The following is an 18,053-nucleotide window of genomic DNA, read 5'->3' as shown; positions in this document are numbered from 1 at the left end:
TTGTAGGTTCAGTAATGCCCCTGACCCTGCATTACTTTTTCTTAAGAAAAGCTCTCACCCGTGTGCAGGGCAACCAGTTGTGTAACTGGCTTTTGTAGTCCTCAGTCTACATGACTAATGTCATGCATAGAGTAGGTGTACCTTTCTATGTCTTTTCCTGCTCATAAATGCTCATATAATTTGATGTGCAGTGCATGCAAATTACAGCCTTACCCAGCTTTGCTGCACCTTACAATGTTTTGGAGTCACCCAGGACCCCTTCTTCAGGCATGTGATGATCACGTGATGTGCTCACATATCTGACGAAGAGGTCCAACGTGACGTTGCAGCCTCTTGCTTGTGATGTTATCATGCTTCAATAAAAAAACATTTGGACTGAAGTTCCGTGGTGTACTGGCAAATATATTCATTATAGCATTACCACCTCTCAGAAATCATCACCCCTTTACCACAGCAGATTTCTAACACATCTTTTTCCCCCACCCTGCCCTGCACGTCCAACATGTACCATTCTCCCAGATCAGTACACACACATACCCTAGGTGCTCACAGCACATCCCCATCCCGCCCCTGTTCAGAGTGGGCATAGTGTTTCCCCATCCTATGCACTCCCTACCCCCAAATTACACTCATTCCCTATTTAGAGTGAATCCTCCCCAGCCACCTAAACAACACACGCTACCCCCACCCCCTTCCTAGCCAGTAGACCTCTACTCACAGCAGATCTTACATCTCCTAAGCCTTCCTACCCCCTGCTCACAATGCATTCCAATTCTAAATGTCCTCTGCCCTACATCATACTCTTTACTACTCTACTGCCGATACACCCCTCTCCGTCATATGCTTCACTTTACATATGTCCTCCACAAATGTTCCCACTTGCATACCCTCTGCACTCCTCTACTGTACATAGCACCCCTCTCTGTATCCTCTGCACTCCTCTCCTGCACATACTGCCTGCTGTCATACACCCCACATACTGCCCACTGTCATAATCTCCACAGTCCTGTCCTGCACGCCTGTAATAACCTTCACATTCCTATTCTGTAAATATTGCCACTCTCATACCCTCCAAATTCCTCTCCTGTACATACTGCCTGCTGTCATAACCCCTAACTACTCTCTTGCATATTCTGTCTGCTATCTATTATCATACCCTCTGTACTACTTTCATGCACATACTGCACTGTGTTATACCCTCAGCTCTGTTATCATACTACCCACTGTCATATGCTCCACATCCTTTTCCTGCACTTATAGCCCTTTATCATACCCTTCACACTACTGCTGCACATATATCCATCTATCATACCCTCCACACTGCTTTCCTGTACATTCTTCCAGTTATCATACCCTCAACACTCCCCTCCTACACATACTGCCCACTGTAATGCCATCTACACTCTTCACTTGCATATAATGTTTACTGTCATACCCTCAGCACTTCTCTCCTCCACATACTGCACCCTGTCATACCCTCCACACTCCTTTCCTTCACATACTGCACCCTGTCATACCCTCCACACTCCTTTCCTCCACATACTGCACCCTGTCATACCCTCCACACTCCTTTACTCCGCATACTGCACCCTGTCATACCCTCCACACTCCTTTCCTACACATACTATACACTGTCTGTCATAACATCTACACTCCTCTCCTGCACATACTGCCTGCTCTCATAACCTCAGTTCTCCTCTTCTTGCTTTCATACTCACACTGCTTTCCTGCAGATCTTACCAATGATAGCATACTGCCTGCTGTCATACCCCCTATCTACTCTCTTGCATATTCTGTTCCGCTATCTATTATCATACCCACTGTACTACTGTCATGCACATACTGCACTGTGTTATACCCTCAGCTATAATATCATACTATCCACTGTCATATGCTCCACATCCTTTTCCTGCACTTATAGCCCTTTGTCATACCCTTCACTGCTCTGCTGCACATACATCCATCTATAACAATTGTTCACTGATATACTAGTAATATATTGTAATATACCCAACTTTGTCTATTCTATAGGGAACACTTTACCTAGTTAATGATAATTCACATCCTGCAGCTTTTACATTGTTACCATTTCTGTCGCACATGTTTCCTCAAAGTCCAAACATTGTCTGTGCCTACTTCAAATAAAACAACTTGGTCAAATGTAGAACCTGGTGCTGAAAAATAAATGCTTCTTTTGTACACAAGATATTTATTATAAGAACCTGTGAATACAACTCAAGTTACAAATTAACATATTTTTACTTTCTTGATTGTAAGCTTTGCATTGCTGTACCTACTTATGCAATATTTACAGCAATTTTAGGATAATATAATCTGCAATGTGCTCTCAGTGTAATTATATGAACTGCCAGAAAGAACTGTAGGTGAACTTTTTTTATGGTTATTCTGCCATTTGTGAAAAAGGTAATGTAACAGTGCCACCTACTGTGCCATTTACACTTAATGCATTTTTATTAAGCTAAATGTCAGAGTTAAGACCACATGCAGACTGGCAATCTAGTTGTCTTACTGAATGGTGACTATGGGACTAAAATATACATATAGACAAACACCTCCCTGTGTTTTAGTGCATATTGAATGGGATTGTCAGTGCATGCTGTGATAAAAAAGAGCAGTTCTAAACAACAACTAAAATCATGTAGTGAACAAGGAATTCTATCCTGAAAAGCTACACATGTGCTGTTCAGAAATTCCATCTGTAATCTACAGAAACAGACACACCATCAGAGTTGTTGTTAGAGGAGATGTATGAGAAATGCTAGGCTAAAATCTTTTCTCTATTATTTCTCTCCAATTTCTGATGATGCCTGTGAATCCTTCATGGCCTTGCAGATTTTATCCAGGGAAATCTCCAATACTGAAATCACAAAAAAAGACAGAGCTTAATGCACCACCTTCAGACATTAATTTAATATAAATGTTTTTTTGAGCTTTGAGGAAGAGAGCATGTCCCTCGAAATGTGTAATACCGTGTACACACGTAGCCATCCATCCGACGGACTTAGTCTGGCGGAATTCCCGCCAGACTGTCCGTCGGACTTTCCGAACGGGCTACTTGCCCACACACGGCACTTTTTCAGGGGACTAACACGGCGTACTAAGTCCGCCGTACTATCCGCCCTACTTTTGAAATGAACGGACTCGACCACACACGCGGTGGAAAGTCCTCTCATTTCGAGCGCGTCTCCAGGTAGGCGGGGCCCGCGAAGGAGACGTCGCTGGCCCCGCTGCCTGGTATGGACTTAAAAGGGAACCCCAACGCCAAAAAAAATCGTCGTGGGGGTCTCCCCCAGGTCCACATCAGACCCTTGTCCGAGCACGCTACCCGGCCGGCCAGGAAAGGGGGGGACGAGCGAGCGCCCCCCCTCCTGAGCCGTACCAGGCCGCATGCCCTCAACATGGGGGGTGCCTTGTCCCCATGTTGATGAGGACAAGGGCCTCTTCCCGACAACCCTGGCCGTTGGTTGTCGGGGTCTGCGGGCGGGGGGCTTATCAGAATCCGGGAGCCCCCTTTAATAAGGGGGCCCCTGGATACTGGCCCCCCACCCTATGTGAATGTGTATGAGGTACAATGTACCCCTACCCATTCACCTGTAAAATAAAGTACAAAAAAAACACAACACACAAGATAAAATAGTTTATTGTCTTCTGTCGCCGCTGTCGCCGCCGCCGCCTTCTGTTCTTCTCTTCTTCGCCGGATAATGTCCCCGCCTATTATGATGTCACAGTCCCAGCATCCTCTTGGACTGTGACACCATAATGGGCGGGGACATCATCCGGGATGTCCCTATATAAGTCGCCGCGTGCCCTGTCCCCGTCATTGTGAGCGGAGGACTCGGCGAGGCAACATCTGAAGAAGAAGAAGAAGAGAAGAACAGAAGGCGGCGGCGGCAGCGACAGAAGACCGGGCCACCGCCTGTAAAAGAGCTAGAAGGAGGCGCGGTGGCCCGGCAGAAGAACTGAAGAGGGGGACAAGACCCCCGAAGTCGGAAGAAGAGGCCGGCGGCGAGGAAGAAAGCCGGGCTCCTCCGCTAGCAAAAGAGCTACAAGAAGATAGCGGAGGAGTCCGGCGAGAAGACCCCCGAAGACGGAAGACCCCCGGAGCTGTGCAATAAATTATTTTATCTTGTGTGTTGTGTTTTTTTTTTGTACTTTATTTTACAGGTGAATGGGTAGGGGTACATTGTACCCCATACTCATTCACATAGGGTGGGGGGCCGGTATCCAGAGGCCGCCTTATTAAAGGGGGCTCCTGGATTCCGATAAGCCCCCCCGCCCGCAGACCCCGACAACCAATGGCCAGGGTTGTCGGGAAGAGGCCCTTGTCCTCATCAACATGGGGACAAGGTGCTTTGGGGTGGGGGGACTGCGCTGCCCCCCTTCCCCAAGGCACCCCCCATGTTGAGGGCGCGCGACCTGGTATGGCTCAGGAGGGGGGCCGCTCGCTCGTCCCCTCCTTTCCTGGCCGGCCGGGTAGCGTGCTCGGAACAAGGGTCTGATGTGGACCTGGGGGAGACCCCCACGCCGTTTTTTTCGGCGTTGGGGTTCCCCTTTAAGTCAATAACAGGTGGCGGGGCCAGCGAAGTCTCCTTCGCGGGCCCCGCCTACCTGGAGACCCGCTCGAATGAGCGGACTTTTCTCCGGACGGGAAAAGTCAGTTCATTTCAAAAGTATGGCGGACTGGCACACACACGGCCGGATTGTCCGCCGAAATGCGAGTCCGTCGTACTTTCGGGTCAAAAAAGTATGCCGGAGGCTACACACAGGGGGATTGTCTGGGGGACTTGAGTTTGCCGGACTTTTCCACCCGCTTGTTTGATCGTGTGTTGGAGGACGTGGATCTACTGCAACTTGGAGGGTCAAGTGTGGGCTAGGATGATACGTCTGTGATTTTATGCCTTTTGTGAGTAGTTTAATACTTTTTTTTATATTCTATTGGTGTCTGAAGGTGTTGCACTAGGTAGGTTTGTTCTCTCTTTTTTTGTGAACTGAAATTTACAATTTGAGAAATCTACTGCAGCTAAATTCAACAGGTTCTTGCCATTGCTCCTGTGCAGCATGTGATTCTGTGTTTTGCAGTCTCTCACAGTGTAAACTGCATATGGGGTTGTTTAGAAATATGAATCACATGAGCTACATTTTACAGACTTAAAATGGTTCTAAAGTTAAAATGTTTTTTTTTTTTAACCTTAAAATGTTTGTAAACCTTAATTTTTTTAAATAATAATAACAAATATGTCATGCTTACCTGATCTGTGAAAAACCCTGATCCTCCTCTTTTGGGGTGCCCCATCTGTGCGCCTGGCTCCTCTCCTTCATCGGGTGCTCCTCAATGAGGAGAGAGATAATGGCTGGAGCGGCTGCTCTTGTGCACATCACTGGATCCGACCAGGCTCAGGCAAGCAAAAGTTGTGGTCTGGGGGGGGGGGGGGGGGGGCGGCTGCAGCACAGAAGGTTTTTCACCTTATTTTTTTTTTAAATTCTTTATTTCTTTGCAAAGATACAAAACATAGGTTATTAATAATAATTACATATACGAAACACTTTCTAATAACCACATGTTCTATTAAACAACATCAAAAAGAAAACAACATAATGTATTTCTGCCAATTTTTTTAAACAAAACAATATCAATTCCCCATAGCGATCCTCTTCTTTCTCCTTCTCCCTTAAAGAGGGAGAGAAAAAAAAAAAAGGGGGGGGGGACAAAGAGAGGACAGGGAAGAGGGAGAGAAGAGAGGTAAACCGACCCTACCCACCAAAGGGTAAGGTTCACATCACTCGACCAATTAGTCTAATCCTCAGGTTCCTCTCCAATCAACCTCTTCCCCTCCTCTGACTGTAAGAATGTATAGAATGCATTAAGGTGAAAAGACTTGAGCCATTACAACCACTTTAATGCATTCCCTGCATTAGGATAAACAAGGTTCCACCACTTATTGTGTACTCCCACCCTAAACACTTACCTGAGTCCTCTCACCATGCAGTGCTGTCTGGTCCGCAACGCCACTGCTCCCTCTTTCTGGTTTTCCCATAGGCTCTTGCTGCTGTCAGTAATGTATTCTGTGCAGTAAGATAAAACGCCTTCTGTGTGAAGCAGCCCCCCTCAGCCCCCTAATACTTACCTGAGCCCCATCTCTGTCCAGCGATGTCCACAAGTGTCTCGGCCATCCAAGACTCTCCCTCCTGATTGGCTGAGACACAGCAGCAGTGCTGTCACCAGGGCCGCTGATAAGGCAGTACAGCCAGCCCTCCAGTAGGGGGCCCGAGCCTCATAAGTCCAAAAGGGGGCCCGGACAACTGCAGGAGAGGAGAGCTGGCTGTTCTGCCTTGTGACTCCTGTGCGTTATCCCTATGTTCTACTTACTTGCCTACAGTCCCTTTGTTTAGCAAGCTGTCCCATGCTGGCTTTATTCTCGGGCTGCATCCTGATTTTAGAGCAGCAGGGACAGCTGCACACTGTCTCTCTCTGCTTCTGCCTTTAAATCATTACACTGTCAGTGTTATGTGGGTCCTTAAACCCCCCTCCCCTCCCCCTTTGCAGCGTTATCTTTCAAAGAAGAAGAAAGATTGAAGGTAAGAAGTTCTCTGTCTGTTCCTCCCTGATGAGTTCTAAACACTGCTCTCCTGACCTCTACTCCGTGTTCTGTGTGAATTGTGGCTGTAGGGTTTGAATGTTGTAGGGGTGACTGAGGAAGGGGGGGGGGGGGGGGTGAAGCTGCAGAAAGTTCAGAATTCCAGCTGACAAACATCTCCACCAGCCACAATGCACCAGCTATTTCTATATGCCACTCCTGAGGCCCCATTCACACTTAGCATAGTGGGAACACATGTTCCTGCATTTTATTTTTTATTTTTTTTTAGATTGTTTATACATAGGGCAGCCTATTCACTTGAATGGGCACCCTATATTTGACAAACACGCCATAAAAGTTCTAGAACATTTTCAGGCGTGCAGCTTTGCAAGTTTGTCACATGACAAAATGCAAGCTGTTTTTGGGGTGCCATTAACAATTAACGGCATCACAAGCACTGCGAGATTGCAGTGCATTTCTAAAATGCATGCAAAGCATGCGTTTCCCTTACCCTTTGTCACACGGTCAGGAAATACAAAGTGGGAATGCAGCCTAAGAACTCTTTCACATGGTTGGCTGAGCCATGGATTTATCACCACCCCTAGCTGCACACCCAAATCCTAACAATACCGTCAGACAGGACTGTACACATTATGTAGTTGCAATGTTTTACTACACAGCTGTGGCATTTTAACACAGGCTGCAGAGTTTGACAGGCAGCACCACCTATCAAACTTCCCATTGAATTCAATGGGGCCACTTTGCAACTGCAAGCCAAACACTTGGCTCACAGTTGCAGCCAGTCTCGCAAAGAAAAATTACTATTCAGCAATTTAAAAAAATTATAACAAAATACAGGTGTCAGGAGGCAGTAGTAGCAAGGGTATAATTTCTGCCATGGCTGCAAAACGGCATTGCTACCATCGCATTTTAGCAAAAATGTAATTTGATATTTTTTTGGGGGGGGGGCCCTGTCAGGTAGGCTGTATGGGGCCCTGTAATTTCTAACAGCAGCTCTGGCTGTCACCCACTGCTGTCAATCAAAGTCAGTTAGCCATTTAGGAGAGAGAGGGTACAGGGCTGGCCTGCTGCTCCGTGTCTGAATGAACACAGGGAGCTGTAACTCGGCTTGGGTGCCCCCATAGAAAGCTGCTTGCTGTGGGGGCACTGAACTGGAGGGAGGGAACAGCGAAGAGGGACCAGAGAAGAGGAGGATCTGGGCTGCTCTGTGCAAAACCACTACACATGGCAGGTAAGTAATAACATGTTTGTTATTTTTATAGAAAAAAAAAAACTTTGGAATCACTTTAAGGGTAGTTAAAAAAAAATGCCCAAACGCAAAAAAAACAGCGTGTTAGTGGGGCCAAAACAATGTCTGTTTTTGACTGTAGTGATGAGAATATTTGAAGGAGCAGGACAGAAAAAATGTTTCTAGAATGAATTTCTTACAGTGTATGTGATTTTCCTTTGGGCAGTTCCATTCATTTAAACATTGAATTGTAAAGGCAAAGAAAATTTTGAAGTGTGACTTTCGTCAAGTGCTGAGAATTTTCGTACAATTGGTCATTCGAATGAGAATCATACTAGTGTATGGCCAGTTTTAGATTCATGTCTAATAAAAAAAATAATCACAGCTGCAGATATGGCTATTTTAATAGCAATACAGTTAGCTACACACATAAATGACAGGGTGAAAATTAAAGCCACTCAGCAGGTGTTCCTTAAGTGTGTATGAATGTAAAATGTGATTGGAGTTTATTTTTAACAAGGCTTGTGAAAAAAAATATATTACATTCTGAGGACAGATAATAAATTCATGTAATTCTAAAGAAAAGGTCTAACAGCAACCTTGTGTTTTTTCATCCCTTTTTGTTGTATAAGACCCCTTTTCACACCCCACCGCCCATAGCGGCATTTTACCGCCGGATTTGCAGCGCATTTGGGCCATTAGCGGGGCGCTTTTACAATAGCGGCGTTTTGCCGGCGGTATTGCAGCGATGCCCCATTGATTTCAATGGGGAGCAGCGGTGGAGGAGCGGTAAACACACCGCTTCAAAGAAGCTGCTGGCAAGACTTTTCCCTGACGCCCTGCCAGCAAACTGTAGTGTGAAAGCCCTCGGGCTTTCGCACTACAGACCATGGTGCAGCTTTTTTAGGTTTCCGTTACATCAGAGGGGGCGGGGTCACCCATACATCACTGGGGAACCCCTGGCATCCCTCACCAGCATCAGAGGGGGTGGGGTCAGGTGACGGGTGGCCCCGCCCTCCTATCATAAGAAACGTCAGCGCTGGGATCCCCGCAGTGTCTCCGCAGTGGAGACAGAAGACGGATGCATACATGGACAGCGCTGGACTGAAAATCACCCATTGCTGGATCAGATCAGCCATCGCTGGACCCAGGAGAGATGATCATCCATCGCTGGATAGCAAGAGTGGATTAGCACCGCTGGAATCTTTTTTTTTTGTTTTTTTTAGTTTTTTTAATAAAGGAATTTTTCAAAAGTGTGTTTGTCTTATTTAACCATTTTTTACACTTTCTTTGTGAAATGGTAGGGGTACTTTTGTACCCCCTTACCATTTCAAATGGGGGGGGGCGGGATCTGGGGGTCCCCTTGTTAAAGGGGGCTTCCAGATTCTGATAAGCCCCCCGCCCGCAGACCCCCACAACCACCGGCCAGGGTTGTGGGGATGAGGCCCTTGTCCCCATCAACATGGGGACATGGTGCTTTGAGGGGTCACAGACCCCCAAAGCATCCTCCCAATGTTGAGGGCATGTGGCCTGGTACGGTTCAGGAGGGTGGGGGCGCTCTCTCGTCCCCCCCTCTTTTCCAGCGGCCTGCCAGGTTGCGTGCTCGGATAAAAGGTCTGGTATGGATATTTAGGGGGACCCCATCTCAATTTTTTTTTTATTTGACGCAGGGTTCCCCTTAATATCCATGTCAGACCTGAAGGGCCTGGTAATTGAATTGAGGGGAACCCCACACTTTTTTTTTTTTTTTTTTTTATCAATGAATGAATTGTGCTCCGTAATACAGAGAATACTCATTGAGTGAAACATGCGCCCCTTCACAGGCATACTACAGACACCTCCCAGATACAAAATTTAAAGGAATATTACACTTTTATTGTTTCACTTTAATCATTATTAAAATCACTGCTCCTGAAAAAACGGCCGTTTTTAAAACTTTTTTTTGCATTGATCCATGTCCCCTGGGGCAGGACCCAGGTCTACAAACATTTTTTAGGACAGTAACTTGTATATTAGTCTTTAAAATTAGCACTTTCGATTGTGAACGTTCGAGTCCCATAGACTTTAATAGGGTTCTAAAGTTCACATGAAGTTTAGGTCTGTTCGCAGGTTCTGGTGCGAACCGAACAGGGGGGTGTTCGGTTCATCCTTAACAGATACAGAGTGTGAGGAGAGGCGCAAGACACCCTGCAGCAGCGTGAGATAGCGGCATTTAGTGTACCTCACAGTGCTCATCCATGCCACATCGGTGCCATCCCAGTGCTCATCAGTGCCATCACAGTGCTCGTCAATGCCACATCAGTGCCATCACAGTGCTCATCTGTGCCACATCAGTGCTATTTCAGTGCTCATCAGTGCCCATCAGTGCTCACCCATGCCATCCCAGTACCCATCAATGCCATCACAGTGCTCTTCAGTACCATAACATTGCCAATAGTGACACATCAGTGCCATCACATTGTCACATCAGTGCCATTATAGTGCTCATCATCAGTGCCATCACAGTGCCACATTAGTGCCATCCCAGTGCTCATCAGTGCCAAATCAGTTCCATCACAGTGCTCATCAGTGCCATCGATGTGTTCATCAGTGCTAGTACAATCAATACTCATCAGTACCACACCAGTGCCATCACAGTGCTCATCAGTGTCATTACAGTGCTCATCAGTGCCACCACAGTGCTCATCAGTGCCACATCAGCTCCAATATAAGTGCCATCAGTGTGCTACAGTGCCATCAGTGCCACTACAGTGCTTAACAGTGCCCTACAGTGCCTCACAAAAGTGTAATAGGTGGTCAATAAATTAGTTGTGTAATTTATGTCCTTAGAACACCTGATGATGCTTACTGCATGTTGGGCTTCTGTGTGTAGCCAGGCTCACACATTTGGTATCACCATACTCAGAAGGAGTAGCAGAATGTAGTTTGGGGTGTAATTTTTGGTATGTACATGCTGTATGTTAGAAATATCTTATAAATGGACAACTTTGTGTAAAAAAAAAAAAAAAATTGTTTTTTTATTTTCTTCACACATTTTCCAAAAAATTGTGGGAAAAAATACATGTTCAAAAGACTCATTATGCCACATAGAATATATCTTGGGGCATTTGCTCTTCAAAACGGGGTAATTTTGTTGGCATTTGCATTGTTCCGATGCTCCAGGGCCTTCAGAAATGTAATAGGTAGTCAAGAATTTAGATGTCTAATTTATGTCCCTAAAACATTTGACGGTGCTCCCTGTATGCTGGGCCTCTCCATGTGGCTATGCTGTGGAAAAGTCTCACACGTGTGCTATTGCCATACTCAGGAGGAGTACCATAATGTGTTTTGGGATGTAGTTGCAAGTATGCATATGCCGTGTGAGAGAATTAACCTTTTAATATGACAATTTTGTGAAAAAAAATCTACATTTTGCAAAGAATAGTGGGAAAAAATGACAACTTCAAAAAAAAACACACCATGACTCTTACTAAATACCTTGGAATTTCTACTTTCCAAAAAGGGGTAATTTGGGTTATTTTTTCCAAAGAGATGTAGCAGTATAACTTTTGGCCAAAATGTGTGAAGAAAAATTACTAATTTGCTTACTTTAATAACAGAAACAAAAAAAAATGTTACAAAATTTTCAGTCTTTTTTCATTTATAGCGCAAACAATAGAAAACCCAGTGGTGAAAAAATACTACCAAAAAAAGCTATAAATGTGGGTGAAAAAAAAGGGCACACATTTCATATGGGTACAGTGTTGCATGAGTGAGTAATTGTCATTCAAAATGTGACAGCACTGAAAGCTGGAAATTGGCCTGGTTAGGAAGAGGGTATAAGTGCCCAATGGGCAATTGGTTAATTATTTAAATTGTTCCATGTTTTCAACTATGACCATCAATTTTCCTAGTACATGCAGATAAACAAGAAGAAACAGCATCAGACACATACAGCAGCCCAGAAAACCAGAAACTAGCAAACACACCAAAGGCTGCCAGAAAGGGAAAAGACAAAATAACAGAGAAACCTGAAAAGGAAAAATCTGCTAAAGAGAGGGAAAAAGACAGAGAGAGGCTTCAATCAACTCCCACATTCAGACCAGAATCTCAGGTAAACAACAAAGATAAATGAATTGACACAAACTCATCTGACCTAAATCAAGACATTGACAGAGATTGCATTTTTATAGTTAAAAGCTCTGATGTATCCAATCCGATCCACAGTCTTTCCTTTTTTTAAATTTTAAAATGCAAATTCCCACTTCCATTTTGACACCACCCTGCTACTACTAAAATAGCAGCTATTATATGTAGAGCTTTTTGCAATGCTTATTGTGTAAATTTGGAGGTGTGACTTTATACTGACACTAATCAGTGTCAGGCTAGTATCATCATAAAGGCATAAGCTTACAAATATCCCCACATAAACACCAGTCCATCTTTTTTATCTATCCATTATTTTGTTACATTACTAGTAATAGTAATTTAAAAATGCAAGTGCTCTCACTGCATATGCAGAAACTGCACATACTGTATGTGAACCTAGCCTAATATTGAGCTGTTTTTTGTTGCAGTAATTAACCAGTTAGATTGTGGACATAACCAGGGTTGGCTCCAGCATAAGGCAGCTCAGGCAGCTGCCTTAAGGTGTCAGGATAGGGGTGGGGACGGTAAAATGCACCTTCACCAACATGCCGACCACCACATGCCAGAAATCCTTGAATGAAGTGCTGATCTTCCCCCCAGCCTTTGCACACCCTGCACCAACCTCCCTACCACTTCACCCAAGGGGAGATGAACAAGGTGGGTGATGAAATGTGATCAGGTGCCCGTTTATAGTCAGGTGCTACCCCACTGCAGAAAGGGTATAACTGGGCAGAGTGTTTTTCTTGGTGTAAGGATCATTGTAGGAACTGAATACAAAAGGCAATAAAATGAGGACTACAGCTGCTGTGAGATGCTATCAGGTGCAAGCCAGGCCAGCTTCGGCATAATGCTCCATACACACGGTCAGACATTCCGACCACAAAATCCATTGGATTGTTGCATACACACGTTCGCACAAAGTTGTTGGAAAATCCGATCATTCTGAACGAGGTGACGTCAAACACGTATGTCGGGACTATAAACGGGCCAGTAGCCATTAACTTTTGTCTCTTAGTTTATTCTGAGCATACGTGACAAATTGTCTACACACAATTGGAACTTATGCAATCGGATTTTGTTGTCGGAAAATTTTAGATCCTGCTCTGAAACTTTGTGCGTCGGAAAATCTGATGGAAAAAGTCAAATGGAGCCCACACACAGTTAGATTTTCCGACAACATGATCCGATCGCACAATTTCCGTCAGAAAATCCGACCGTGTGTATGGGGCATAAAGCTGCTTAGGCAGGTTGCCCTAGGATGCCAGGATGGGGGACAGTAAAATACACCTTCACCTGTATAGACAAAAATCCTTGCATCAGCCCTGGATACAACAATGGGATCCCATACTCTAAATGGATAAAATAATTCTGATAATATAATGGTGATATTTAAAATAGTAATGGATGAATCTGCCTGGTTTCGATTTGCCAAGGGTTCAGTGAATCTTGTTTGAAGTTTGGCATACTCAAATTTACTGGCAAATCCTATTGTAGTCTATGGGAGTGAATTTTGTTGGTAAATTCTGGTAATTTTTAGGGCCAATAGGCAAACTACTGTAAAAAATGCATTGGAAACTGGATACTGCCATGGCTGGGGGACATATACCAATACAGACAAAAAAAAAAAAATTAAAAATACCATACAACAGAGAAAGGGTCTTTTCATGCGACTTAGAGAACAGCATTGAAAATGCACAATTCCTTTAAATAACAAGTTGGCCTTAAAGCTATCGGTGGTGTCATAGAACAGTACGATTTTCATGGACTGTCTCAGTGACCATTTATATTGGCAACACATATTTGGCTATGAATTTGTTGGAGGAACATGTGGAGTGACTCTAAACTGCTAGAACAAATAAAAGGAGGAGAATGATTACCAAACAGTGAAATATAGTATAAATGCAATATAACAAATAAATAACAAATGAATACCAAGTAGTAACGAAGCATATGTAAAGGGTGAATAAAAAAGGAAAACCAAGGAAATAAAAGCAATCAATTAATTTTTCCAGATAACAACAGCTGGTCAAAGTGGGAAAAACATAATAAAATCATAAAAAGAGAGAATTTGCCAGGGAAATTACCTCCTCTGTTGCAAACTCAAAGGCAGAGATGTTGCACCTATGTTTCCTAATGCTTGCCTGCACCCACTGTGGTCTGGCCGACATAGCCAAGACCACGTGTACATCTGTGCAGATCATATCAGTGTTACTACATTTGTAGAAGCCAGAAATTGAGCCCCTGGCTGTCTGTTTACCCTAGCACAGTTATGGTGAACCTTGACACCCCAGATGTTTTGGAACTACAATACCCATGATGCTACACTTACACTGCAGAGTGCATGAGCATCATGGGAAATGTAGTTCCAAAACATCTGCCAAGGTTCACCATCACTGCCCTAGGATCTGTCATTTAATAACAGTAGTGTGATGTGTAAAGATTGTCAGGTAATGGGTCATCACAATTAACATGGATTTATATCACATTTGTGGCCGATGTTGGGTTATATCATGATTCATAAATAGTGTTTGGGTTTTATTTCAATGAAATTACTTTTTCAAGGCATGAGTGTGTTCATTTACTTTTTAATTGTTTTAAGGAATGGGTAAAGCATATTAATGTACCCCTGTACTAATTTTTCTTGGAGGAGACAGATATCTAGGGCCTCTCTTGTTTTAAAGCAAGAAAATCCGGCACTCCAGTGTGACAGGGATACTAATGCGTTTCATCCATTTGAGGACCTTACTCATAGTTACTAGTAAGATTTTACAAATCACTTTTAAATGCTCTTCACACCTTGTGCTCTAAGGGCAGAAGGTTACAATTCACCACCTGTGAGAGATTAAAGAGGAACTGCAGTCTACTAACATAATTTGTAATAAAAACATCCTGAAGCTTCCCTCCAACCATTTTGTATATTATTTTATATATACTGTGATTCTGTACTTGCCAAATATGCTGCAGAAATCTCCCTTCACTAAGTCTGGCTGCAGACATTTTAACTATGGGCAGCTGAAGCTGCTGCCTGTTCACTTCCTGGATTTACACAGATACACAAAGGCACACCTCCAGCTTTGCTGCTCTGCAGTACTGCAGCTTTCATTGGCCCTCTTATGACTCATTCCACCTCCCTTCCTGGCAAAATCTCACAAGAGTGAGAGAGAGCTGTGCATGATGTCATAAGCCTAGGTTAATGACCAGACACGAAACAGGAAGTGGGCTGTATAAGGTATTTACTGCCACAAAAAAAATGTTTTACTATCCAAAGTTAAAATAAAAAGGGCAGAATATTTAATAGATGCAAAGTTAAAAAAAAATACTGAAGTTCCACTTTAAAACCAAAATACAAAACACAGAATCTAAAAGACAAAATGCTAAAAGTGTCATATATATGCAAGAACAAGAAAAAGAAACAAGAAATGTGCAGCAGTACTAATTTAATGTATCCATTTAAGTTGCACGTATCATAACTACAAATAATACTGACATCCAAATGGTGATTTAAACCAAGAGGTACTCTAGAATGCAATTTAAAAATCCAACAAAACCTCCTAATCGAGCAACCGCCAGTGTACAGGGCATCCGGAAAGTATTCACAGCACTTCACTTGTTCCACATTTTGTTACATTTTTGAATTTAATCCATTTATTCCAAAATGGATTAAATTCATTATTTGCCTCACAATTCTACAAACAATACCCCATAATGACAACGTGAAAGAAGTTTGTTTGAAATCTTTGCAAATGTATTAAAAATGTATTAAAAATAAAAAACGAAAAAAATCACATGTACATAAGCAACCTTTGCCATGACATTCAAAAATTTAGCTCAGGTGCATCTTGTTTCCATTGATCATCCTTGAGTCATTTCTACAACTTGATTGGAGTCCACCTGTGGTAAATTCAGTTGATTGGACATGATTTGGAAAGGCACACACCTGTCTATGTAAGGTCCCACAGTTAACAGTGCATGTCAGAGCACTAACCAAGCCATGAAGTCCACGGAATTGCTGTAGACCTCTGAGACAGGATTGTATCAAGGCACAGATCTGGGGAAGGGTACAGAAACATTTCTGCAGCATTGAAGGTCCCGGTGAGCACAGTGGCCTCCATCAACTGTTAATGGAAGAAGTTTGGAACCACCGGGACTCTTCCTACAGTGTGCCGCCTGGCCAAACTGAGCAATCTAGAGAGAAGGACCTTAGTCAGAGAGGTGACTAAGAACCTGATGGTTACTCTGACAGAACTCCAGCATTTCTCTGTGGAGAAAGGAGAACCTTCCAGAAGAACAACCATCTCTGCAGCACTCTACCAATCAGGCCTATATGGCCACTCCTCGGTAAAAGTCACATGACAGCCTGCCTGGAGTTTATCAAAAGGCAACTGAAGGACTCTCAGACCATGAGAAACATAATTCTCTGGTCTGATGAAACAAAGATTGAACTCTTTGGCCTTAATGGTAAGCGTCATGTGTGGAAGAAACCAGGCACTGCTCATCACCTAGCCAATACCATTTCAGCAGCAGGAACTGTGAGACTAGTCAGGATCAAGGGAAAGATGAATGCAGCAATGTGCAGAGACATCCTTGATGAAAACCTGCTCCAGAGCATTTTGGACCTCAGACTAGGGTGAAGGTTCATCTTCCAACAGGACAATGACCCAAAGCAGACAGCCAAGATAACAAAGGAGTGGCTACGGAACAACTCTGTGAATGTCCTTGAGTGGCCCAGCAGGAGCCCATACTTGAACCCAATTGAACATCTCTGGAGAGATCTAAAAATGTCTGTGCACTGACACTCCCCATCCAACCTGATGGAGCTTGAGAGGTCCTGCAAAGAAGAATATGAGAAACTGGCCAAAAATAGGTGTGCCAAGCTTGTAGCATCATACTCAAAAAGACTTGAATCTGTAATTGTTGCTAAAGGTGCTTCAACAAAGTATTGAGCAAGGGCTGTGAATACTTATGTACATGTGATTTTTTTCATTTTTTTATTTTAATAAATTTGCAAACAAACTTCTTTCACATTGTCATTAAGAGGTATTGTTTGTAGAATTTTGAGGAAAATAATTCATTTAATCCATTTTGGACTAGGGCTGTAACATAACAAAATGTGGAAAGTGAATACTTTCTGGATGCACTGTAAATCACCACCTCTGCCCATAAGATACACTCTCTCCATACTATAAAAAGAAAATGAGGTCATATCGCCCCCATGGACCTCCATAAAATGTCTAGAGAGAAATGCTAGACAGTCATTTGACTTTTGAGTTTATTCCATCAGAGAAATGTTCGCTTACCCGCACATGTAAGGGTCAAATAGTACAGGCAATATACTGGAAGGAACACCTCCCACACTCAATATCATATACTACATTGTAGGTATTGCAATTAATGTATTGTTTGATAGGGAATTTTTACCCAGCCACTATAGGAGGGCTCCTAGTTTGGGATCATAAATGTCTCCCAGCCATTATGGATCAGAAGAAATGGTCAAAAAAACCTAACTGTTGGTCCAAAGTTCATACTGTTGGTGGTTTAATGCATGTAGGTATTGCAAAGTTAATAAAAGTAGAGATTACAGCTTTAGTTACTTGGGACAAATTCCCAGTTAAGAAATATATTAATTATAAGGTATCCACCCAATGTTGAAAGGCATGTGGCCTGGTCTGGTACAAGAAGGGGAATGTGCAGGATCGTTACACTAATTTTTGACCCCTTTTTCTATTTCTACTGTCCACAAAAATGATACTGCTCCGTAACGTCTCATGTAACCTTAAAGTGTTACTAAACCCAGGACCCTATATTCACTATATCTAGTCCTCCACAGTACACAGAACATGGAAATGCAATTGTTTTAGTAAATATAAAATGCTAAATAACTTTTCTCATCAGCAGTATATAGCAGTCTTGCAACTTCTGTCAGTGTCTGGCTGAATACCAGTTAAAGCTTGTAGGAGAAGTGTTTATTCTCCTCTGACTGTCCCATGAGGTTGCATGACTCCTGACCCTCTGCCTGGAGAGTGCTGATTGGCCCTTTGTCAATCACATGCACCCTCCCCCCAAAAAAAAACAATCTAGCA

At 43.4% G+C, this 18,053-nt stretch overlaps 1 protein-coding gene across 2 annotated transcripts in view; it reads left to right on the top strand.

Moving 5' to 3' along the window:
- The window catches only part of ADGB (androglobin), a 422,031-nt gene that overhangs the window by 352,974 nt on the left and 51,004 nt on the right, over positions 1-18,053 (top strand). For both annotated transcript variants that reach the window (XM_077486347.1, XM_077486346.1), the window contains exon 30: positions 11,739-11,938. In XM_077486347.1, the coding sequence (XP_077342473.1) occupies positions 11,739-11,938 (200 nt within the window). The remainder of the gene's footprint in view (positions 1-11,738; positions 11,939-18,053) is intronic.

The sequence above is a fragment of the Lithobates pipiens genome, unplaced genomic scaffold (genome assembly GCF_037356315.1).
Source record: "Lithobates pipiens isolate NorthernLeopardFrog02 unplaced genomic scaffold, aLitPip1_a1.2 Scaffold_18, whole genome shotgun sequence".
In the NCBI taxonomy this organism is placed as follows: Eukaryota; Metazoa; Chordata; class Amphibia; order Anura; family Ranidae; genus Lithobates; species Lithobates pipiens.
This window is presented reverse-complemented; position numbering and strand designations above follow the sequence as displayed.